The sequence below is a fragment of the Ruditapes philippinarum genome, unplaced genomic scaffold (genome assembly GCF_026571515.1).
Source record: "Ruditapes philippinarum isolate M1 unplaced genomic scaffold, ASM2657151v2 ctg673_1_1_1_1, whole genome shotgun sequence".
NCBI classification, from domain to species: domain Eukaryota; kingdom Metazoa; phylum Mollusca; class Bivalvia; order Venerida; family Veneridae; genus Ruditapes; species Ruditapes philippinarum.
Genome location: NW_026864324.1, coordinates 189,431 through 216,782, shown reverse-complemented (window position 1 = coordinate 216,782; position 27,352 = coordinate 189,431). Strand labels below are relative to the sequence as shown.

The window sequence follows — 27,352 nt, the reverse complement described above, 5'->3', positions numbered from 1 at the left end:
ATCTAATTTCTCAAGGCTATGGGAAACCAGATTAAACCAATGTTATTTGATTGGTAAATAAATTTAACAGTTACCTAATCTTTTAAACGCGATGCTACCTACCCGTTTTTTACGCACGCCATAGTAACATTATGTCTTATATAGACGGTGATGAGGTGTGATTTATTTTGATAAGCGTTGAACAACTTGAATTGAAAATATGATAAATAAAATTTTTAAAGTTTTCTCCGCTATAGCTCTTTTGTATCTCTTTTACTTTTTTGATTCTATCAATCGTTTCCTCATCATATTTGGTGTTGTTGGAGTTATAGGTTTAAATGTGTTAAAATTCAAAGGTTTTGGAAATAGGAAAAACACACGTAGAAAAGAATGCAAGACCGAGGTAAGTTTATCGAATAAATAATAGTAGATGATTATTTATATAACATACATGTACTTCTCAAGAATTGAAAAGAGTCACATATATATATATATATTCTGTTTAGAAAGTTTTTAATATATTCCCCACCCCGTCTCCATCCCCACCCTCATCTATAGGGAAAGAAAAATCTTATCATATTTCTTTGACTCCGCCACTTGATGCTGCATCCCTCATACAAAATCTGATGAGTTTCAAATTTAAGCCCCCCCCCCCCCCCCCAACACACACTACTAGGCGAAATATTCTTGATCCGGGCCTCAAAGTGATGGCCTGGGATAGAAATATTGGTAACAAAATAGTAATTTCATTCATTTCGCGCTTAAAACAGAGGCAAACCGCCACACATTGAATGTGCGTAAATATTAATTTATTCTTAGTTCTTACAGCATGATTATGAAACTTTACTTCAATATTGCACCACATATTGAAATCATTTGCATAGCTTAACACACTACAAGCCAGGGAGAAAATAACATATTTTTGGTACGAGAATTTTGATCAAAGTCTATTATATACGTTGTGTCCAAGAATTCACTTAAGATTTTGAAGAGGCCAGTGGTAAAGAACATTACGTTTAATTTCGTTGGCAATTTTAAAGTCTGCAGTAACTAGAATGGTAGTAATTTTGCCGGTGTAAAAAAAATAAAAACGCATACAATGTGAAATGACAGTGTGACAATAATTAGATATTATCGAGCTGGGGACCAACGTGATGTTTTGAATGTTTATTAAAACACCAGAAATACTTATTTTTTATATTTTATCTGTATACAAATATTTAAGGTAAAATATTGCCCGTCTAGTAGTAAATGTTTTATGTATAGGTGGGTTAAAGGTTAGGGGTCACTTTTCAATGTTTTAACTGACCAGTAAACCGTTGAAAAATGACTCGCGGGTCAATGTGTCATTACACCTTTCTGTAATGCAACGGCGGATGACAGACAACATATACATATATATGATAGTAGCAAAACTGTAACATGTTTTTCCCTCCCAAAGTACGTTTCTTTCAACAAGGAAAAACAAGCACTGTTAAAGTATTTTTATACATAATATTTAAAGATAGAAACCTACACACATTTATACCTCGTTTTCCATACATCGTTTTTTCCATTATTAATTTTCTACATTACGATATTAAGCGCCGGTGCAAAATAAGATGCAGATTGTTGATGAGCTGGATACATGTTATCCACAGAAAAATCGATAGTCAATTTTCAAAAAAAGCAACAAAAAAAACGCAGCAAAATAACGCTGCGCTCTAATGACCTATTTAATGATAGCATTTAAAATGTAATTTCCCATTTCTAAAAATAGATTTTCAGAAAATGCGTGAGACATATATCTAAAAATAGTTCATATAAACATAAACAAGTGACAGCTGATAACAGGACACAATGAGGAAGAGAAATTTGGATTATTTACATGTACCATTTGATGTTTAAAAGTATGTAAGATAATTTTTTTGTAGCAAATTGGCATATTTGATGAGGATTCCATTCATTCTTGATATTTAAATACACTGTATGTTGTAATTCATGAGTGACATACAATGATAAATAGCATTGATTTGACAAACATATATGTGCGCATTAAGCATAATGCACTTTAAATGCTTGTGTGATATAAAGTTTTACTTTAGCTACATTTACAGGAAATGAAGATAATTGATAAGCAGTTTATCCGAAGTATTATATAATCTTAAGTACATTAATATCTACAACTGCATAACTTTATTTATTTTGCAGAAGAAAAAAAAAACAACTTCATAAAATGCATATAGATTTTTATATGTGTAACTGTTCTAAATAGTCTGACGTTTGTAATAATAAGCATGCAGAACCGCGTATCGTACGTAGCAGACGACAGAAAACTTTGTAATATTTGACTCCTTCAGATTCGTTATTTCTTTGGCTATCAACAAGAAATCTCTTAAAATATGCTTTGACCGCATGCTAAAAGGGTGCAATGACATTATTTTCTTCTTTTTCCTTTTTTTTTTGTTTTTTTTGTTGTTGATTTTTTTTGTTTTTTATTTGTTTCTTTGGGTGTTCCTGTGCATGTTCAAATTTTAAAGTACACTATGAAAATGCATAGGAACACGCACTGAGGTCGTGTTTTTCGATTGGTAATACCCGTGGCGTACCAGATAAAGTAGGGTATATCGATCTTTCTTTATCATTACGTAATATCGCGTTAATGTTTTTTTTCAGAAATCAAAGTACGTGTGTTTTGTTAATATTGCAGCTATAAATAGCTGAATGGTATTTCCGTTGACTAGATTAAATTGCGTTGTAATATTTTTATTTAAAAAAGACACAAGTATTTTCTAAAAAAAAAAATAAAAAAAAATAAAAGATCAATATCTCTTTTTCTCAGGCTTTTGAATATATATATAGTAACCTCTTTCGATCAGTTCAATTATACGTATGATATATGTATATTAAAGGTGAATTTTAGAGTTTGGGGCTGCGTTCTTCTTTTAAAACAAGTACATGTCTATATTGGTTCCCAAGTTGTTTTTTAAGTGTTACATGAGCAAAAACAATCTTTCATTGCCTTTTGTTCAATCAAATGAATAAGTTTGGTGACACTTATTCATATCAAATTTCTTTAGAAAAAAGTGAAATCATTGCTACATTAAATAGAACAAAGTAAAACTAAACTTTTAATCCTTATCAGCTGTAACAGATAAAACACTGTAACCCAGATATTTTGTTGTTGTTTTTTTTTGTTAGACTGAACGAAATAAGAAGGCAAAAAAGACAAAGAGAAAGGCTTACGGTCGATATAAACAAGGATTTTCGGAAAATAACAAGAACAGTTCTTGTGAATTAGCTCAGGAATGGGATTTCTGCGGAATAGAACCACATATTAATGCAGACGACGGTATTCCAAACGTCTCGACTTGTTTTGATTGGCCGATTTACGATCAAGACGATTGGTCTGAACTCATTCAAACTTCAAGGGAAACCACGAAATCTAAAAATAAACATGAAATCGATTGTGAAAAAGAAACTATAAAGACTAATGATGCATCGTCAGCAATCAGTTATAACGACACAGGTGATCCTGTAAGTATCACACATACTGAGGAAACGAAAAATCATAGTTTAGTTGATAATGACAATACAATTGATGACACTCTATTATTTATAAAATTAAATACCAAAAAGAAAAAGAAAAGGGCGGAAAGTGTTTCTGAAATACAACAAAGGATCGAAAAGAGCGTTCCTGAAAAAAAGAAAGCAGCGAAAAGTGATTCCACGAGGCAGCGAAAAGAGAGAAAAAGGGAAACAAATAAAAGGGAAGAAGATACTCAACAGAGTAGTCTCCCTTCCCCTTCGGAGGTGCAATTAACACTAGTAGGTTGATTTTATTACTTTATGTTATTACAAATATTTCCAAAGCAGAATATACAAGTGTATATGTACTAATTGACGTATAAGAAGAATGTTAATCAAAAAGATATTCTTATTTTTAATGTTTTAAACCAGTTCTATTATTCCCTTTTTTCGTATCTAAGATTTGATTTTTTAAAATTTATACTAGTAAGTACTAAAACTAGTAAAAATACTAAAAAAATTTTTTTTTACAAAAACAGCAATAACACAAACACTTCTAACTTTTTTTGAAAGTAATATGTGATGGTATGGTAGGCAACTTTGTTTCCAAATTATTTCCAGGTGATATTATACACATTGTGTTAAACGAAAGTAGAAGTTTTTTTAAACATTATCCAAATATATTCACTATAAAATTCACTCAACCTTTTAATCGTAAGAAAAGGGATGGTGATACTGAGAAAAACAATCAATTTTTTCGTCATTATGAACTGATGATTAAAATATATAAATAGTTTCACGAGATATCTTTGAAAACTCTTGTCATGGTAATTATTAACATACTTTTGCTTTGAAGTTTCTATTCCACTCAAAAACAGCCATATCTGTTATAAAAGTGGGGTTTTGTAAGATAAATATCTTAAAACCAACTTTTGAAAATTTCATTACATGTGACAGTTACTTAAACTAAATGTTGATAAAGTCATTTTTGTTTATCTCTTTTAGAAGTTCTCTTCTGTGTTAATTACTTCATATGCCATCTTAATAAAAAGTCATATGTTCTACTTAGTATGGTGGCTGATTTCTGCCATATTGTATATCCGTGTCTTCGCCCCTCAAAAGTCGAAAATATGCTCACTTATGCTCTGAGTCTTCGCCTTCGACTTTTGAGAACACCGGCACGAAGACACGTTACATTTTAGGCGAAATAACGATATTTGATAGATTTTCTTCTCTAGAATTACCGTGTTGTCCGTTTCGGCGCCCTATATTTGTCGTATCGTCGTGTTTTCGCCTCATTAATGGCGAAGACATAATAATTGGCCCTTCTTTTGAGACGACACAACAGTTATAGGGCGCCAATACGAAGATTTCTACCCGCCGACATGATCATTGCACATCATTGCGTTTTTAGCCTTCGCCTTCGAATTTTGAGGGGCGATGACACGATTACACGAAAATTGGCAGAAATTAACCCCAAAGCTAAGTTAAAACTTTGTGAAATGTAGAAATAAAAATTCTTGAAAGCATGCATTTACACACTAACTTTCCAAAGACATTACTAAAATTTTATCCACAATATGCTAAAATATTCCTTATTCCGTTAGTTACGGGGTTGAGATATTTGTGATGGAATAGTAATATTAAATATAATTTGCATAAAAACGGAACTTGAATATTGAGTACTTAAATCATTTTCTTGCCTATATTTTTTCCTGGTTTTTAGGAGCGCAGCTTTTAAATGATTATTTGTCTTCAGGTGCACAGAAACATTTTAATACACACTCCGCATTAACTCTTATGAATGCATGAACCAAGACCTCATAACTTCTGGTGTAAAGCTGGATATAAATTTACTGAACTTATTGAATGAAGGAATAATACATCTTTAAAGTGACATTTATATGCTGTTTTTTATTGTCAAGATGATCTGAATTTACTATATATTTCAAAAGATTGACTGTTATAATGGTGATTGACCAATAGTTGATATGAATAAATTATAAATTTGGGTAAAATGTAAAAATACTGCCTCACTCTTTTTATAAATTAAATGTAACAGGTATATTGCGAAAAATTTATTATGCCACGAGAGTTATCAATCGTTCATGCAAAGTAAATTATAAGATTGAAAGGAATTGTGGCAAAATGTAAACTTATTTTAAACTTTATTTATCTAAGTTCCATTTAGATGGGGAAAAAAAGTTTTTTTATTCGCCCCTTTTACTAACCAATACTGGTGTCGTACGTTACCACAGAAGATAGATAAATTGATAATTTTATTTCCTGCAAAATGAAGAGCATAACAGTATTTACAGAGTAACAATACAAGTATAATACAACTTAAATATTATGCAAAATATGATAACAGAAACAAAAATCATACATAGTTGAATCTCAATTGCTTGTTAAACCGATAACCCACGATTCCTGGTTAACAAGCAGTAACTTCAATTCTGCACGAGGCTACCTCTCATACAATTATTGTATCGTAATTCAGTATTAAATCGATTTGTTTACTGTACGTTTTTCGAAAATGAAACGAAAAGGTATATTTTTCTTCCGTGACATAGACAGGTAATTTAAAGCAGGAACTTATTTTACGTGGGCGCGTTGAACTTTCCCGAAATTATATTTTTTAACTTTTAACAAGTGGCATATCTGTATTATCTAATTGTCATTGTAACACAATGACGGGTGGTTAGTAAACAATCGATTCACGTCACGTGATATCACACAGTAACTGATAAGCGGACTGAATCAACCTGTCCTTTTTGTATTTTTAAAAAGTAAACATAAAGTTAATGCGCAAAATATTGGATAAATATATCTGTACTTCCGAGAATAGCATTGAATTTTCCGTAAATCAATTTAATTTGAAGACATATAAATGATATATTTTTTATAATGTGCATAATAACATAGGTTCTCCTTTGATAGTTGGGGATAAATATGTTTAGGATCATTAGCCTTTTTACAAGGATTTAAATTTACAGGTATTAAAAATCAAGTTATTCATGCACACATAGTCAATTGCGATTTTGTGTGGTATTTGTTTTTGTTGTTGTTTTTTCTTTCGTTTATTCTTTGTTTTTTTTAAATTTGTTTTTGTTGTTTTTTGTTGTTGTTGTTTTTTTATATAAAAGACAACAGTTTTTGTATGTGTGTGGTGTGTGTGTGTGTGTGCGTGCGTGCGTGCGTGCGTGCGTGCATGTGTATGTGTGTGTGTGTGTGTTTTAATTAATTCGACAATTTGTGTGAATAAGAGTGGGTGATGTTAATTATCTATTATTCTTAAAGTGATGATGATTATCAACATCATCATTATCATTAACATAAACATCATCTTCATCATTTTATTATCCCCCGCCGAAAAGGCGGCGGGGGATATAGAAATAGTCTCCGTCCGTCCGACCTTCCGTCCGACATTTTTGTCCGGAGCATATCTCTAAAAGTATTTGAGTTATCAACTTGAAACTTCATAGGTGGATAGACCTCATTGAGGAGGAGTGCAGTGCACAAGAATGATAACTCTACCCTGCATAATTTTTGAGTTATTGCCCTTTGTTATTTTTCAAAATTGATTTTTGTCCAGAGCATAACTCCAAAAGCCTATGAGATATCAACATGAAACTTCATAGGTGCATATATCTCACTCAGGAGGTGTGCAGTGCACAAGAATGATAACTCTACCTTTTATAATTTTTGAGTTATTGCCCTTTGTTATTTTTCATACTTAATTTTTCACCTGAGTGGAGCAAAACTCAAAAAGTTTTTGAGATATCAACATGAAATGACATAGTTGGATAGATCTTATTGAGGAGGAATGTTGTGCGCAAGAATGATAACTCTTCCCTATACAATTTTTGAGTTATTGTCCAGAGCATAACTCAAAAAGCCTTTGAGATATCAAAATGAAACGTCATACATTGAATTGTAACCTTTTTAAGTTCTCAGTGGGCTGCTATATATTGGACTTGCTTGATTTTATTTATTACATATTTTTGGATTTTTTTAGCATATTGGCTTCTAAATTTTCCACTTGTGGCATGTACCACATTACATATCTTTATATATATTTCAAAATTCTAATTTTCATTTTTTGCTAATATCTTCAGGTAATTAGATGTAAATTTTTCTTCCTTACTTCAATTTCACTTTGTTACATATAACTTAACATTGCCTTATTTTTTTTATCTTTTATTGGTTATTTTTCTATTGATATTCCATAGATGTAAATTTGCATAGATCTCACTCAGGAGGTGTGCAGTGCACAAGAATGATAACTCTACCTTTCATAATTTTTGAGTTATTGCCCTTTGTTATTTTTCATACCTAATTTTTCACCCGAGTGGAGCATAACTCAAAAGTGTTTGAGATGTCAACATGAAATGTCATAGGTGGATAGATTTTATTGAGGAGGAATGCTGTGCACAAGAATGATAACTCTTCCCTGTACAATTTTTGAGTTATTGCCCTTTGTTCTTTTTCATACTATTTTGTCCGGAGCTTATCTCAAAAAGTATTTGAGGTATCAACTTGAAACTTCATAGGTGGATGAATCTCATTGAGGAAGAGTGCAGTGCACAAGAACGATAACTCTACCCTGCATAATTGTTTAGTTATTGCCCTTTTTTATTTTTCAAAATTAATTTTTGTCCAGAGCATAACTCAAAAGGCCTTTGAGATATCATTATGAAACTTCATAGATGCATAGATCTCACTCAGGAGGTGTGCAGTGCACAAGAATGATAACTCTACCTTTTATAATTTTTGAGTTATTGCCCTTTGTTATTTTTCATACTTAATTTTTCAATTCAATTTTTTTCTCAAAAAGTATTTGAGGTATCAACTTGAAACTTCATAGGTGGAGGGATGCAGCACACAAGAATGATAACCTACCCTGCATTATTTTTCAGTTATTGCCCTTTGTTATTTTCAGCCATCAGTATTCACATAGGTTTCAAATCTGTAATCACTATAGCCATCAGTTTTCATTACCAAAAGACCTCTTAAAATGGAATTATTCTGCTCTACTACATATACATTCTTCCAATAAGCAAACACATTCGGCGGGGGATGGCCATGTTGACATGGCTCTTGTTTAGATATGATCATCATCTATATCATCATCATCATCATCATCATCATCATCATCATTATCATCATCATCATTATCATCATTATCACTTTTATTATCATTTATGAAAAAGGGTAAGAAAAACATAATTAATTAATGTATTGGCTCTAATTTATACATGTATATTTTTTATTTCACAATAAACTCCGATCAACGATTTTGTCTCAATAAAAAAAATACATGTACTAGATTAGAATTGCTACTTATAGAATGTGTTGAGTTGTTTTTGTATTTCATATTACTAGGAGCTAAATATATGTATAAAACTTAGGTAATACATGTAATTCCGTAAAGTCTCAACATTCCAGGGCTGATATTTTAGCTGATACTAACTCATTGAACACAATATCATCCTCTCTATTTTTTGTAAAAAATTCCTTATTGATACAACTGAGTGAAAGGCAGTTATTGGCGACGCCGGTGAGCGGCGCGTCGTCTCTTATGGAATGCTTTTAATTTTGGCCTATGGAAGAAGCTGTTATTATTAGTAGTTAATGTCCTGTTGTGTTAATTAGTTTATTTTAATTTGTAAAAATCAAGTAAACAAATATATTGTTATATTTGTATTTAATAACTTCATGTAAAAGCATATGCATTGTGATATTATTTTCACGAAATTGTGATATATTGAAATGTGAAAAACAGTTTTTGCCTACAGATAAATCTAATGTTTATAAATGATGTTCGCGGTTAAATTCCCAATTTTGAGCCGAGCAAACGTTAAGCCATCGATGGCCGAATTGCAAAACAGTTGAATTTTAAACCCTTTTTTCAGATGGAGGCTGACAATATATCTGGTTTAATAGAAAAAAGTCACAAGGCTTTGGCGGAAGGTAATGAAGAAGACGCCAAACGATTTGCTTTACAGGCTATTATTGGTATAAACAATGAGAAAGAAACGTTCCTTACCGGACTACACGTTACGGTCACGGAACAGCAATTAGCCGACTGGTACGGCGAGTGTGCCTTTATTCTGAACACGGTAATCTATTTTATGTTTCACCATCAAATATTAAAAATGTTTTCTTTAATGAACAAAATTCAAATGTTATTGACAAATTCTTTTCACCATTATATTTTATAAAATATATATGCATTGCTTATTCTACCTTGTAGTATTTAAAATTAATATCAAAAAAAAAAAAAAAAAAAAACACATTGAGACAGAAACAAATAGCCTATTAAACTATTTACAGAATAAACAATTTTTTTTTAGATGACAATCACAGAAATACCATTTTTAAATAAGAGCAAATCGTATTCCCAGCCGGTATAAATATGTTAACAGTAGCTAAAGTGTACAGCGATGATTAGCAATTTATTGCTTGTCTCTGAGATGAGAGTAAAGGAATTTTTTTTTGAAAACCGGCGAGATGGTCAGTAGGAAAGACGAGTATCACAGTTAACATGTAAAGCATTCAAGTTTTGTAGAATAAAAAGCGTTCAAACAATTTTGATGCATTTAATTAAAAAAAACCCAAATCCGTGTATGCTTATTTGTTTGATAGATTTGTGTTTTCGAACTATTTCACGATTTGGATTATTATTTCTAGGTAAAACCTTTGGCCGGAAAAAAACAACAATGAAATATACTAGCTGAAACTATTTAAAAAGTAAATAAGAGTTCTGTATTTTTACAAGGGCAAAGGATGAACATTTAAACCCATATGCATACCTGCATCGGCTAAATGTACCTGGAACGATTTTCTTAATTTACTGTTGATAAATGGAAATATGGGCGATTGAAATATTTTTTCTCGAAGCAGAGAAAAACGCTCGATTTTTTTTACTAATGATATTTTGCTGATTTGTAGAAAATTTCACATTTTTTATAGCTATTTTTAAATGCTTACTAAAACATGCATTTTTTATTCAGATTGGGGAATTCATAACAGCTGCAAAATGTTTCTACACAGGTAATAAATTTCTTTATGTCCAAATTCATAAGCTTTTTGTTGAGCTTTTTAGTAATACACGATAATGTTATATGGCAATATGACCTATAAGCCTTACTAATGGATGTATACTACAGGTGACCATAATATATTATTTCAATTAAGACCAGGCCCCTGAGACTATCTTCCGCTCAGTTTGTTTTGTAGCTTCTCTTATGAATAGTTCAACGTGATCTACAGTGGTAATGAGCAAGTTATCTCTGAAGTCCTTCCTTTTTACCTTAGGTGAACTTCTCTCTTGTATGTTATCCGTTACAACCTGTTCGTCATCCATTGTTATCCACAATTTCTCGAAACAGCATACACAAATGATCCTTTGTTGGTAATAGGGTTCCAGATTGATGCACAAGGATTTCAAAGCTAAAGATAGACTTTAGAAATTTATTTAGACCATTCTCTTGGATCTTTTATGATGGAGTTTAGAAATTTGGAATGCTTAATTGTATTGTGGCCTTCAACAAAATGTATATAAATTACGCTTATCCAGTCCAAGGTCACATATTTTGAATTAATTTATATAGGAAACACACTTGGATTTTCTTCTCTGAAACTGTATGTCATAGAGTTTAGATGTAAACATGTATCATAGTCTTGTGTTTTCTACGGAAGTAATATGAATTATTTCCTTGGTTCCAAAAACGGCAACGCTGAAGACGTGCTAAAAATTCTTACGTTCTTCAAGTTTTCAAGGCCTTCAAATTAAAAAAGAATGTTGTCTACAGTCCATTTTTTTTGTATCAAAAGTACAACAAATACCAAATGATAGAAAACCCGCAATAAATAGGAGCTACTCTTATAGGCAAACGTGTCATTGTACTGCCTACAAAAATGAAATTAGTCAACAAAGTCTATATAGCTTCAGAGTGATGCTTATAATATTAAATAACAAAAACACAGAAAAACTTACTATGTTCAAAAGAATACAAAATTTACATACATGTTAGTTTTCATTGATCTGGTTTTGAAGGCTATAAGCTTATTGCAAATTGAAAGACTCTTGAATCCATTCCTGGAACCAACCAGTACTTAGCAGTAAAGGTAATGTGTTTTGCTTATTGGAACAATAGCTGACACCTGACGGGGTTTGAACACACGCGGCCATCAACTTTAGAGATAATTAGTCCGATGTGTTAACCACTTGGCTACTCCGACACTAAATAAAAGTTGGTTACAGATTTTGAAAGAATAATGAAAAATAGCTCATAAATATCTTTAAAAAAGACATGTTTTGTTGTACATGTATTTTAAACGCTTGTCATATACTTTCATATATTCAGCTACAATATTTGATGCTAAATGGAAGGTTGAAACACACACCGTTGTGGCCCAAGTACTGTGGAATGCTATAGTTTTTGAAGAAAATATATTCATTCTGTTTGGAAACCTTCAGGTAAATATGATGATATAGAATGTCCAATCTGTAGTTGCAGGGATAAAGAAAATTAGGTATGAAGAAAATAGGAATATGGTTAATGTGGTGGTAGGGAGACACACAATAGTAACAGTTTAGAGAATCTAGAAGAAATTATAAATGAAATTATTGAAAAAAGAAGCATTTTAACTAGTTCATTTTGGGTGTAAAAAGAACAAAATGATGATGTGAAGCAGGAAAAGATAATTAGGGATGAAAAGAAATATGAATGTAGGATAATACTGAAAGACAAAAAAGCAATTAAGGTAAGATTGTGTAGAAGTAGAGATGGAATTTGGTTATTACGACAGGAAATAAAGAACATAATAAACCTAAAAACACACAAAAAACAAAAACAAACCAATGAGGAAAAGTGTCAGGAAATAAGAACTAATATACAAATGAAACGTAGATAATTATGGATGGAAATGTGAAATAAAATATATAAAAATGGAAAGAAGTAAAATATTGAAAAAGTCTTTAAAATGTTTGTTAACTGCAGGAGCAGGATGTGTATAAAGTATGATAAGGCGAAACGGGAATAGTTGAAGAGAAGTTCAATGTAAGAAGAATGTTAATGGAAATAAGTAACGTATGTGTATATAAGTTTAAAGACTGGTAGGATGGACAAAAATGATGTGTGAAGTAGAGAGTAAAATAGAAAAAAGAAGACAGCAAGTTAGAAAAAGAAAGGGTTTAGATGTACATGTACAGAAGAAAGTAAAAGTCTTAAGACAAAATAATCTTTCATTTTTTTTCATTTTGTCTCTTATTTTGCAATATCAATATTTGCTTTTATCTGTAAAATAGACAATACTAAGCAAGGTTTATAATATGATATGTTGGCTTCAATCGTATATTGATGTTTCTATTATTTAATAATTTTCAGAAAATAAGGGTTCTCCTTGCTGATCTGGACACTTTAGCCAAGCTTGCAGAACGACGGAGAAAATGGTCGGTTTGCATAAATATAGATGGAGATATAAACAAAGTGTACAAGTTTTTAATAGTTATTGGCTGCATACGAGAGGATCTTATCAGCCAGCCAGGACGTAAAAGTGGAATATGGAGAGCGGCAAGATGCTATCTTCAGTTGGTATGTACAAGTCTTAAGATTAGTTGCAGGTATAAGACTGAATTGTGCCAACGTATTGAAGACAATGAGACTACGATTAAAATAATTGACATACAGTATTTAGTTTAGTACATCGCATAGATGAAATCATACATTGTGCATGTTTCTCATTTTTAAGGAAAAAATGAAACGAAAACACTGAAATTTAACCATATTTTAAGTGTTACATTTGTTACTAGTACATGCGATCACGATTTAAATGAACTAATCTTTCATCTGTCGATATTTTCATCATTATGTTTAAAATTATCTTGCCTTACGAAAAGGATTATATGTCTTATTAGAATACTTTTCCAATGAAATTATTTTTGTCGTCCTTTGAAGTGAATTGGTCTTCAATGGAAACAATTCTATAGGTATTTCAAATATTGGTAAAAACTATAGAATTAAATCATTTTGATATTCTGATAAAATATACCTTCAAAGGAAAAATGTTGATAAAGTTTTAAGTGATTTGGTATGATCATTATTTATGATGAAAATGCCATTTTGTTTTAGAACAATTATGTGCTGTATAAATACATGTTATATCGGATCATGTACCTCACACTTCCCTACAACACCCATGGATAATTATTTCATGGTTTGTTTTATACAAAATTCTATCAATGTAATGATGTATTGTATTACAGACCTTCCATTATAAACCGATTCACTTTAAATGGATAATTTCTAGACAGATATATGATTTGACTGAGAACACTTTTTGACATATAAATGAACAGATTGCTAGTTTTTAATAAAACATAGAATGTTACCCTTTGAATTTTATTTTGATAAGGTTTATAAAATATATTAAAAACTAGTGCATGCAATAGTGCAAAAATAAACATAAACATGTTCCAAACAAAAAGTTTTATGTACACTACAGTCTTTCTTGAATTGTTGCAGAACTTACATCAAGAGGTTAGGAAAGTATGTAGCACAAGTAAGTGTCTTATCTATATACAAATTGTGTAATGTTTGCCTCGACAAAAGTTATTTATTTTGGGGTATATAGGAGTCAGCTTGTAGGTCTGTCCACAACATTGTTTCCAAACGTTAACTAAAGTTCTAATCAAACTTGTTATATAGAGCAATCTTAGTATGTGAAAACCCTGGTTTTGATTGCTTTTGATTCCCATAGGTAACATCAAGGTCACTGTAACTAAAAATAGAAAAATGTTTTCCGAAAAATACTGAGAGTAAAGAGTGAGATATTGTAATCAAACTTGGTATAACGCAACCTTATGTAGAAAACCCCGATTGGGATTGCTTTTAAACCAATGGGGTCAAGTTAATTGTCACTGTTCCTTTAAATAGAAAACTGATTTTTGAGACAGTAACTAGAGTTAGGAATGAAATATTGAAATCACAGCTGGTATATAGTTAGCTTATATGGAAAACGCGCTTGGGATAGTTTTTGACACCCCCCCCGATCACTGAGGCCAAGGTCAATATCACTGTCACTAAAAGTAGTAAAACGGTTACCGGACGATAACTACAGCAAGGAATGAACTGTTGTACTAAACCTGGACATTTAGCAAACTTATGAAAATACCTTGCTTGGGGTTGTTGTCTGACCTCTTAGGTTCAAGGTCACTGTTACTAAAAGTAGAAAAATGGTTTCTTGAAGATTGGCAATTAATTGTAATAATTTTGGGTTCACAGATTGAAAACATTATACAATAAAGGTTAAGCTCAACTTTTCCTTAGACCACTTATTTGAATCAAGGTTAAGGTAGCTTGTGGGAGTATGAACCACCTTTATTGATAGCTCTAGTTTGTATATTTTATGCAAGAAAAAAAACCAACAACAGTACTACTGGAATAAACCGACCCAACCGATGATAAATAATAAATAATTTTTGCAGCGGAAAAAAAATTAAAATGCTAAGTAGCAAAATTAAGCAAATTCATCTATAAACGTTTTTACATGTTTTAGAAGAAACGTAATTCTTTTTCATTTAAACGTTCGGAGTTTTTTTATTTGTTTTATCATTTATAAAGGATAATTATTTATCATAATTCATTCCTGCAGTTTTGCAGCACGTTTGTGATTATGACGACTCGGAAGCTTTGGAAATTTGGGCTAGATCACTGTACAACACAGGCGATTACGATCTAGCTTTAAAGAAAAACAAGCTAGCTCTGAAGTACTGCTCGGTAGGAAGAACATTTACATATTTTTCTTAGAGACACACAATATGTTATAATAATCTGTAATGTGAAATTAATCTTATAGTAATGCATTCAAAAAGTCAAAAGTTACACATTTATTGTGGGAAACTTATTTTATCTTCAAATTAAAAATACTTTTCAGCTCAACTATACATGTATGATTCCTGGTTAGGTTTTTGTGCAATAAAATTCATTTTAATTGAACTCGTAATGCATTTAAAAAGTCAAAAGTTACACATTTATTGTTGGAATCTTATTTTATCTTCAAATTAAAAATACTTTTCAGCTCTACTATACATGTATGATTCCTGGTTAGGTTTTTGTGCAATAAAATTCATTTTAATTACTTCTTTATTTAACTCAAAATCTAAAAATATGTTCTTTATAACCATTATCATCTTATGTGGTAATGTATAACACAAGCACCAATATTTCTAGGACCATCTCCCTTTAAAAGTTAGTATTTTCATTAAGGTTTGTAATATTTTACTGTAACTTTTTAAAAAATTTTTTAAAAGGTTTTTCTTTACATTTCAAATTTATGCTCCTAGTTATCAACTACATCATATGTTGTAAGATTCATAACTCTAGCGCCAATATTTCTAAAATGATCTCCTCTTAAAACATTAAAAATTTCCCTTAAAATTGACGTTGATTTCTTTAGGGTTTCTCAGATATATGATCAATACTGTTGGTTCCAGTAACGAATTTGAGCGTGTGTCTATAAGCAGCCTGCACAATCGGACAAAATATATATTATATACTAATAAATGAAATATTGAGAAATATTGATAAAATAAAATGCGTATTTTCATTTTCCGTATTTTCACTGTAAAAATTTATTTTTCACTGCAGTGAAACATATTTTCCGTATTTTCACTGGTGTCTTGTCGGACTACTTTCTTTTAAATTCTGCCAGTACACAAAATTTAAGGGAAAGTCTTTCCAATTTTATCGCAAAAAAGAGAAAAATGTATATAATAAACAGAAAATTCAAGTTTTTTGTATAAATACATGATTTATTTTCATCTTGTGGCATGAAAATTACCATATTTCACTCGTGGCGACTGCCACTCATGAAATATTTATTTTCATACCACTCGATGAAAATAAATCATGTATTTATAGAAAAAACTTGAATATCCTCTATATATTAACCAAGGTTTATTTATTCATTTATTGATAAGTTGTTTTCTCACATTTTATTCGTGTAATTGCTTTTTCTTTAGAATAAAGGTGATCAAGAAAGACTTAATACTTTCGAAGCTGAAATAGCCCAAAAATTAGAAGAATCTTCTGTTTTGCAAATTGGTCCAGATGAATCTTGGCTAGAAGGAACAAATGCAAATTGTTCAGTGAGTATTGTATCCTTAAATTTTAATATTCAAATTAAAATAATATTTCAAAACGTCTGTTAATATTTAAACAATCATATTTTTTTAAAATGTGGTTTTTTTTGTCAGTATGTTTTTTAACAGTTTGTAATCTGTAGGTATGATATTGTTTCGTTATAGAATGAGTCTGCTAGCAGGATAGATGCAACTCCAAGGAGATTAAAGAGGCGACATAAAAGACGTAAGCTTTTTATTTCGAATAATAAATGTCATGATAAATTGTTGATAGTTCAATTAATTTCAAAACTTGCATAATTTTATGTGATAATATAATTGAACTCTGATTCTTACTCATAAAGATCAAAATAATTTCTAATATATTTTTGAACAATAACATTCAAATCTCCAACATGTTTATATTACTTAGTATAATCCTTTGAAAATGATTTATCATTGAATTGGTAAACACTAACGCTGCTGGGGATATCAATTATTTCAGCAAAAGCGATTGATCGATCTGGAAGCAATACGCCTATGTCAAGATCGCAGTCACTAGAAAGAAAGAAAGGAACAAGGTCATCATCATCCACATCGTTAAGAGACACCGAAAAGGTTACACTTAAAACAGTCACAACGGCAGCACATCGGCTTCAGAGTGAAAGATTCCGAAATGTTAGTGGTTGCAGTGCAGCGACTTCGACAACCGATACATCTGGTTTTGGAACAGAAACGTCTTTCGACTACAGTGTATCAGATAGTGACTCCGACGATAATGAAAGTGTTAATTATGATTTACATATTAGAAATGGAAGTCCAGATCTGAATTCGATTTCAGAGCAAGATGCTGAGATAGATTATATGCAAGAGCAAATGTCATTTTATGAACAAAGTTGCAGATTCTACCAGCAAAATGATGAAGTATCTGAAAGCCTAGGTAGAGCAGAGAGTGAAGAGACACTTCTTAGGACAGGAATTAGTTTGAATATGTCGTATATGCATCAGTTTGAAGACAAAAATCCAAATGTATTGAAAAGAGAAAGTTTTTATACAGAATTCTATGACAAAGCTAAGCTTCAAGAATTGATGTTAAAAAATCCGAAGAAGTACATCAAATGTACCATTCAGATAGAAGGATGCCACGAAGCATTTTGTTGTCCGGTCGATTCACGTGATTCTATAAGCATAATTGAAATTTCTGGTCGATCGAAAATTGGACAGGCTTTTAATGAAGATGAGGTTATAGTTGAAATTCTTGACGACCATGTTTCTAAAGAGAAGCGATACGGGCAAGTTATTGGTATATGGAATAGACAAAGACACAACAACACAAAACATCCGGTTTTTATCTGCACCCTTGACGATATGGAAAGTCATCTTGTTCGACCAATGTGTAAAACTATTCCAAAGATACATGTTTTAAATAACGAGATAAAGCAAAAATACAAAGATGAAAAGGACAGAAGAAACAAAGTTGAAATATACGAATATGATGAAAGGGCCGGCATATTATGCAATCCCAAAATATTTGAAGTTAATCCAGCTGAGCAAGGCTCTGTTATTTTTCTAGTAGCTTTTATCAAATGGGGTGCTCGACATATCTACCCAAAAGGGGCAATCATTAAACGACTGCCAAGTGGGAGTAGTGTCGCAACTGGCCTAATGGTTCTCAACCTACAGCATGAGGTGCCAACTCTTTATAAAAAGAAAACAGTGGAACAAGTATCGAGCATGATTAAAAGAGCGAGCGATGAAGTACCAGAGCAAATGTTACATGAAAGAGTAAATCTTACTAATTTGAATACATTTACCATTGATCCTCCTGGTTCTAAAGATCTGGACGACGCACTCAGTATTGAAATAATTGAAGGCGGTTACAAAGTAGGCGTCCATATTGCAGATGTGGCTATTTTTATTCCAAGGGACTCTCCTTTAGACGAAGAAGCGCGAAACAGAGCTACAACTTTTTATCCAGGCATACGAAAACCCAGAAATATGATTCCAGAACCGTTAAGTTCAAATATTTGCAGTCTCCTCGAAGGTAAATTGAGACTGACAATATCTGTTTTCTTTTACATCGGAAGTAATGGACGACTTCTAAGTATGGAAGGCAACAATGTAGAAATCGTAAAATCCTACATAAAATCTAAAAAGCAATTGACTTATGGACAAGCACAAGAATTGATATATGCTTCGCCAGAAGATAGCAATGACATTTTGTCAAATGATATCAAGTGCCTTTTTAAAATTGCACATGCAATCCGTAAAAACAGGTTGGGAAATGCCATGTTTGCTTTAGATGCTGATTGGGAAGAGATCGACCAGGGCTCGGAGGAAGAAGAAACAAGAGAAGCTCACTATTTGATTGAAGAGTTCATGATAATGACCAATAAGAAAGTAGCAGAAAGACTGTTGAGGACTTACAGGGATTGTGTTCCTCTGCGCTGTCAGCCACCGCCGTCAAAAGAAAGTCTTGATGCGTTTTTCAAAAGAAATGACCAATACTTAGACATTCTTGTAAGATTCCAAGATAAACAATTTGGACCAAAACGACCGAGCGTTTATGATTGCCTGAATGATCAAACCTCTCAAAGGGTTATGCTGTCAAAATCAATTTGGGAAGAAATGGTTAAATCACCAAAAATTGCAGCTGCAAAATTAATAAGAAAAGACGACATACACCCTTTGCAACTTGTGATTTACCAGCATTGGCTGTCAATCCAAGAACGTGCAGGTTATAGATGTTCCGGCAGCCTTGTCAGCAAAGAAGATTTTACACACTTCAGTCTAAACATGGTTGCGTATACCCATTTTACATCTCCAATAAGAAGATACAATGATTTGATCATACATCGTCTTGTCCATGCTGCAGTATTCCAAAAGATAAGGTCTCCTTATGAAAAAGAAGAAATTGACAACATTTGCATGCATATAAATTCCGTTGCGAAACGTGCTAAAGCGTATGAAAAGGGTTGTAAATCACTACAACAAGCAATGGATTACAAAACAAATCCAAAGATGATTGACTGCTATGTTGATGAAGTTACCGAAAGAGGAATGATGCTATGCTCTCCTTTTTTGAAGTATGTAGCAAGAAATTGCAGAGAACTAACCTTCAATCATCTAGACATGGTAGCCAAACCAGAAGTTTTAGAGGACCTAAATACACACTGGAATATGGTACGAGCAGTCTGGAGAAAGAGACTGTATGACTTTCACGTGCGTCCTAACTATCCACCTGATCGGGGAAATGAATTAAGGTTAAATCCACACAAAGGAGTTGTCTTCCTCCCACTGTATCAATGGGCAAAAATGTTGAAAAGCACCATAGAAGGTCATATTGATGATCTTTCCCGGGCAGTTAGAAATGCTGATATAGTACATCATGGGGAAGGGCTTGATGATGTCTCCACGGAATGCTTTGATCCATTGAATATTCAACCCAGCACACGATTTTCCATGACATTTTCCCGTGGGCAACAACTGAAGATTCAGATGTCTGGTTCTCCATACAAAGGTATGATTGCCCCAAAACCCATGCTTTACGATATGTCAAATAATGTTAAGCTTTGTTTGCAACATACAGAGGATCCAGTTTTACACCTCTACAGATACGCAACACGTGGGACATGTGATCAGTATAAGTCGGTTAAAGTATATTTAGAGAGATGGTTACCATTGATGTTGATGGAATCTGCTACTGGTGTCGTAAAGAATGAAGAATCATGTAACATCAGTAATGTACAAATCAAATTTTCTGGTGATAGAAAAGGTAAATTTGCTCTTGGCTTAGCGGAATGTGAGGTCAGAAATATAGAGTTATCAGGAACAGTTTCTGACGACGATGATGATGATGAATTTGAAAGTAACGGGGCAAAATCCTACGATTGGCTCTGCCTTAAAACAACATTACCAACAAAAAGTAAAGTTGTTGGCAAAAAGTCGCTTGATTTCAAGTCGTTGCAATCAGTTTGGGTTGGACATGCAGAAGTAACAAAAGTAAGGAGGAAAAAAGAGAAGAGAACCGCTGGAAAAGTTACTGTTTCTTTTAATTTGCACGAACGAGCGCCTGACTTTCCAACTGACTTTCCCGTAGATAAGCAACGTTTTAGTGTTGAAATTTTGAGGAAATCAGAAGTAGACAGGTTTGTTGATTAACTTTACAGTATAAAGCATTCTTAAGTAAACACTTTTATCGAAGGTAATGTAAAGCGACTTTATTTCTCTAATATCAGTAATTATGTATGAAGCCTGTTTGAAAATTTCTATTTTTATTTTGATGCTGCTTTTTCTTTTACAATTTGAATAACAATGACTAATATGAAGTTAATTTTCAATTTACCGACTTAATAACATTTAAAGATGAACATCTATATTATTTTTGTCAATGGATGCTGATCTCACATATATAATTTTACAGGAGAACTGAAACCTTTATAAAACTTCTTCCATCAGTTCAAAATACACTTGCCGCAAAGATTGCACTCAACAAAAAGATACCAGATCTAGGTAAGTTTGTTTACTTTGTTTCGTGTAAATCTCTGGATAATAATCAATATCGAAGTCATGATCATTTGCATTTGCCATGGTTTAAAAAAAATTAAATACTGTTCTTGAACGAGCTTATGACCTTTATTAATATGTAATGCATGTATATCATTAAGGACATGCATGCTTGCATTTTACCGGTACTCTTTTTATTCATAGAGGATTTGTTTGAAATTGCGAATTTATCAGATAGTGATGTTTTATTTAATTTATAGATAAGGATCATAAACATATTGCAAGTCTTATTGAACGTGACCTGTACTACGACGCTTGTAGTGATGACCCGAGACGAAGACCGTTGCCCCCAAACAACAAGAAGCAACAGGAAGCGATAGATAAAGCTTTGAAGTCTCGCTTTTCTCTTATACAAGGACCACCTGGTAAATATGCATCATACATGCGCGTTATATTTTCAATATAGATGAATACACTGAAATACTCATGTCGTAATGAAATATTGATACATAACTTTTATGTCTTATTTTACTGCTCATTTACACCTCTATTTTCTTGTTCTTGTGTATTTTGACGAACATCTCATGTATTTTATGTGTAGGAACTGGCAAAACGTACACAGGAATCAAACTGGTATCTCTATTTAATAAAATCAATGACATTCAACATAAAGAAGGAAAACAAAGGAAACAAGTTCTTTTTTGTGGACCGTCAAATAGATCAGTTGATCTTGTTGCAGGTAAGACAACCGAAATCTAAACGAGATAATTTGTTTTAATGACGCAATATATTGAAAGAAAGAATGCATAGATGCTAAAATGTTTCTATTCTTAGACGAGATTATTCAGTTATCTTCACCTGTATCAATGCAGCAATATTTTCATTTTTGTGAGTACAAGTTTTGTAATATAAGATTCATGTCGTAATGAATTTCAGCTAAATAACCCTATAATAAAATTAGAGAGAAACACAAAGTCAATCACCTGACGATGATGTTTTCATTTTGTTTGTTTAAATTTATTCATAAGATTCATATATTTTGTTTCATTAATTGAAAAAAAAACTTTAAAACTAATAAATTACAAAGAATTGCTAGTATATCGTTTATATCTCACTTACAGAATGGATGTACAATAGAATGGGCAATTATTGCCCAGATTTTGTTCGTGTTTATGGAAGGTCGATCGAAGCTTTGGACTTCCCTATCCCTGGTAGAACGTTTCTGTCGAAGAGAAGCACAAGAAATCAGAAAACATCACCTGTTTTATATCCTGTAGCCCTTCATCACTTAATTCGTCAAAAAGGAAAAAAGTATGCCGAAGAGATAAACGCATATGATAAGCTTTTTAAGGACAACAACTACATGCCGATGCCAGAGAAAGTTTCAGCGTATGTACGCATTGTAAGAGAAGCTTCAATTGATGAAATCAGGAAACACGATGTTATTCTTTGCACGACTGCTGTTGGGTCTAATCCAAAGGTGTTAAAAGCTTCAAATGTACATCAGGTATGGTAACTTTTAGTGGTTTCTCAATATAATATTATTATAATATAATAATGAAAGAAATTTATCGACGTAATACATGCAGTCAATTCAAATTGTTGTCCAAATGACACAGAGTACCTAATGTATCTTAAGGATCCCTCATAAACTTATAAAGTGGTTCAACATCTTAATTGTTAGGTCATTGTGGATGAAGCTGGTATGTGCCCTGAACCGCAGTGTTTGGTTCCTATAATAGCTACAGAAGCTGAACAGGTTGTGCTTATAGGGGACCACAAGCAACTGAGGCCAATCATAATGTGTAGGGAGGCTGGTTTACTTGGGATGGAGATGTCTTTGTTTGAGCGTTATGCTGTAACAAATACAAAACATATCAACAATGTGAAGTTCACCATGTTGGAGCAACAGTATCGAATGGTAGTGATTTTTTCAGATTTTTTTTTGTCCACTTTACTATGAATTATTCATTCAGTTGTTTAAACACGTTTTATAGTACATGTATCATTTCAGGTACTTTAGTAAAAATTATATAGTCATGTGTATAATTTTCCAAAACATTTAAACGTATATATGCATGACACTTTTTTGTACTATGCTGAAAAATGAGGATTACTTTTAACAAGTGCAGTAATTAAATTATTTATTTGCTACAAACTTCAAATTAAAAAAAAAAAAAAAAAAAAAAAAAAAAACATTTGCTACAAATGACTGTCATGATAAATTGTAATATTTGAGCAAACAAGGTACTATGTCGATACTTGTTATTTCTGTTTTTTTACTATTTATATATAGAACCCACAAATCTGTCGTTTCCCATCAGCAAACTTTTACGACAACGCCCTTGTAACCATGCCTGGTCTATGGAAGAATGGCCAGATGAGCATCTGGCCAAGGGATATTAAGAATACATATCCACATATTTTCGTTCATGTTGAAGGAGAAGAAAAAGTGTTGACTGTGTCAACAGAAGATGGAAATGAACAATCAAAGAGCAATACAGCTGAAATTAATGAAGTGGTAACTCTATTCATATTTTTAAATACAAACCAACAGTAACGCAAACTTTCATTTAAATATTCCAACATATAATTTCTTATTCTTTTCGTTTTTATGTATGTTTATTTCCAAACAATATTTTATGCCGTTTACGATATATTATACAAAGCCATGAAATTGATTTATTTTCAGATTAAAGTATATTCTTACTTCACAAGAGAGCAACCAACACAGTCTGTCCAGATACTTTCCCAGTACAACGCACAGGTATCAGAAATAAAACGACGACTGAAAGAGGATGGTTATGTTGATGAGAATGTCAGTACGGTAGTTTCAAGTCAAGGTATAAGCATAACATATTGTATTGTTTTAACACATAGTTTTACTGCATGTAATACAGATGTATTAAACAACACTACAGTAGTTTATCATTTGAAAAAAATAGTAATGCAATTAAAGATACAAAGTGATGAGTATTGCGGCTTTTTGTGCTTTTGTTCTTTGTCTTTCTTTGTTGTTGTTTTTTTGTATCCGTAAGCCATTTTTTCTGAGACGTTTATTTTATGGTCTAAAGACATATTATTATTGTTATGATTTATTTATTTATTTATTTATTTGTTGTGGATTCTGAACACGTATACAGCCATAGAGGACCCCTAGTTCAATGCTGTTTAAAACTGTCTTTCCGTTTTTCTAGTGCAATAGTTGACCTCCGTAAATAATGTTTTTTTATTTCGATTGATCATTTTTTACTTTAATTGTAGGAGGTGAATGGGATTATGTGATATTCAGCACTGTGCGATCACTTCCTGACTATAAGATAGAGTCAAACCCTACATTAGGTTGGTGTAAACACAACCTTGGCTTTATCACAGACCAGAATCAGATAAATGTTGCACTTACTAGAGCAAGGAAGGGCCTTATAATTATAGGTAAGCGTTTTTGTGTATGCAGTGGCGTATTTAACACTAAGAAATATTGTGTCTTGGCATTTCGTAATCGTTTTGAGAGCAGCAAGCATTTTGATTGTAAATTAAACTATAAATTTACACCTTTCAACCTGATGATATTAAGAAATTGTATTAAAAAATGTTCTTTTAATAGGTTAGTTTATGGACCTTATCGAGGACTTCAACCAAAGGTGAAAAGACAGGTCTTGATTGTGTTTCTAAATTTTTGAAATTTTTGTAGATACCGACTTTACAAAATGAAAAGACGTACCATTGGAAATCAATTTATAAATGAAAATTATATCAATAAGCTAATAAATATTTTCAAACAACAATTCTACACTGTGACCTGCAAAACTATGAACTTCCTTAGAAGAGCTGAACATAAACTTATGTAAGACTTAATAATATGTGGGGCGTCCGTGGCCGAGTGGTTAAGGTCGTTGACTTCAAACCACTTGCCCCTCACCGCTGTGGGTTCGAATCCCGACAGGGACTTTGGATTCTTTCAAGTGAGGAAGCAGTTAGCTTACGGAACGTCGGTGGTTCTACTCAGGTGCCCGTTCGTGCCTGAAATAATGCACGGAAGGGCACCTGAGGTCTTCCTCCACCAGTAAAGCTGGAACGTCGCGATATGACCTATACTGTGTCGATGTGACGTAAAACCCAAATAAACAAACAAACAAACTTAATCATACATCTCATCGTACTAACAAATCATACATAATAAGAATTTATATTTTAACTTTGATAGTATCGAAAAAAGTGATCAGAGGAACCATACTTATAAACAGATTTTTTCCTTTAACTTAATGAAATTGAATCAATGTAACTTGTATGGTAAATTTACCATTTGTTTTAAGGAACTATATTAAATTTAGTTTGATTTTAATTTATAATCATAGGAAACAAAAACTTGCTATCTTGTGATCAGTTCGTTTGGAAGAAGCTGATACGTCACTACGAAAATCGGGACTGCTTGAAGACACCAAATGAATTTCCACCACGGGTTGTCCGCACGAGACTTCAGAAAATGGAGGAACATCAGCTAGAAAGTGAGCGGCGTTATGGTGAGACAATGTACATCAAAGGTGAGGCAACCTCTTACACCGGGTCATTTGATGATTGGCAAGAATTCAGGGGAAGGCGCCATCGTCGTTATCAGGAAAATTTGTAGACGATCACTGCTAGAAATGTGCTGATTTGTATAGAATGTTTTACATATTGCAGATTTTATTTGTTTGTCATGTTGAAAATGAAATATTTCAAAATTAATTTTATATTTGTTGTAATATGATGTCATATATACATTGAATGCTTTGTTGTTTTTTATTTTGTGCTTATCTTGCTTATCAGCAAGTTTATGTCATATATACATTGAATGCTTTGTTGTTTTTTATTTTGTGCTTATCTTGCTTATCAGCAAGTTTAGAAAATTAATGCTCACTGTAAGTTTGTATATACTTGTTATTATTGCCATCTATTTCATTTAAGTAAACCAAAACATACATAACTTCAGTATAAATACCATACTTTTGTTGTTCTAAACATTCATTCTTTATTTCAATGTCTCTAGTCGCAAGCAAGTGATATTTTCTTATAACTTTAGTTTGCACTAAAATGAAAATGTGTTTTTCTACTTTTGTTATATACATATTTATCTTTCTTTGCCTTTTTATTTCATTGTTTATTTTGCCAGATTTAAAGAATTTTAATTTTGTATGAATAAAATGTTTGCAAGATTATCGATTGTGCCATAAATTCGATCCATTTTCATCTTTGACTCTCAAGGAATTTCATTTGTTATTAAATCAACCATTGCTTAAAGGTTTTCTTAAACATACTTTAAAGTCTGCAATTTTCAACTACAAGTATTTGTTTTTTTAATGGTGTTAAAAGATTGTTTCTTGTCAATGAAGTACATTTTTACGACAGATGACAGATATATTGTCATGTTCACAAATTGAATAATTGTTTGTATAACTACTTACTTCAACTTGGTAATGAAGTACATACATACTTTTTTTGTTTACGGTTCCTAGTAACTAAAAAAATCATGTTACAAAATGTCTTATGAAAATTGCTTAAATTACTGGCCTGAAATACGAAGCATTGTTCTTTTTATGTTGAGACAATGTTTTGAACATGAATAATAGTTACTATTTAACACATAGCTTTCAGCATTGCTCATGCATAATTCATTTCTTACATTAATATTGATTTTTTTCCAAAGATATTGCAAAGTGTTAACAAAACTTTGATACGTATTTTTGTTATTTTGTATTCATTTTCTTCATCAGTTGAAGATGCATGTACTTTAAAAGTGATACATTTGTTTAATTTGCTAGGCTGTGATATGTGTTATATTTGAGATTGTCCCTTCGTCAGAATTTTTATTTTTCTGTTTTATTTTTATTAAAGAAAATCAATCTTAACATTTGTCTTTCAATCATTATTATAGTAATAAATGCATGTTTCTCATTTTTGGTTTTCTCAAAAGAATTAAGGTACCATACACCTTATTTTTTTCTTGTTTTGTAATGTTTGAATTATTGAAATAAAAAATAACTGAAACAGTTTGTAGATAGTTTATTTTTTCAAATACAATATCCACGGGTTACTTTTAATTTTAGCACGATGCAGACGTTATTGAAGACTAAAGTCAAACTTATTACGATTTGTTATGAATATTATTATATTCTTAATATCAACCTGTCCATATATAATCAACGGCCTTATGAATTTAAAAAGAAACACATTAAAGCTAATTCAATCGGCAGT

At 31.9% G+C, this 27,352-nt stretch overlaps 1 protein-coding gene across 2 annotated transcripts; it reads left to right on the top strand.

The window, feature by feature from the left end:
• The first annotated feature begins 134 nt into the window (after positions 1–134).
• LOC132725205 (helicase with zinc finger domain 2-like) lies at positions 135–27,150 on the top strand. Of its 2 annotated transcripts, XM_060710295.1 has the most exons (21): positions 135–382; positions 3,160–3,786; positions 9,402–9,608; positions 10,503–10,542; positions 11,859–11,971; positions 12,882–13,088; positions 14,019–14,055; positions 15,148–15,272; positions 16,517–16,642; positions 16,802–16,862; positions 17,121–20,763; positions 21,039–21,127; positions 21,382–21,546; positions 21,723–21,860; positions 22,243–22,628; positions 22,806–23,042; positions 23,418–23,642; positions 23,814–23,964; positions 24,386–24,553; positions 25,477–25,936; positions 26,004–27,150. In XM_060710295.1, the coding sequence occupies exons 1-20, from the start codon at positions 200–202 to the stop codon at positions 25,746–25,748; spliced, it is 7,200 nt and encodes a 2,399-aa protein (XP_060566278.1). In that variant the 5' UTR covers positions 135–199; the 3' UTR covers positions 25,749–25,936; positions 26,004–27,150. The 2 variants fall into 2 exon arrangements, with proteins under 2 accessions (XP_060566278.1, XP_060566279.1); XM_060710296.1 differs by lacking the exons at positions 135–382; positions 3,160–3,786 and adding an exon at positions 6,338–6,482.
• Positions 27,151–27,352: the final 202 nt, after the last annotated feature.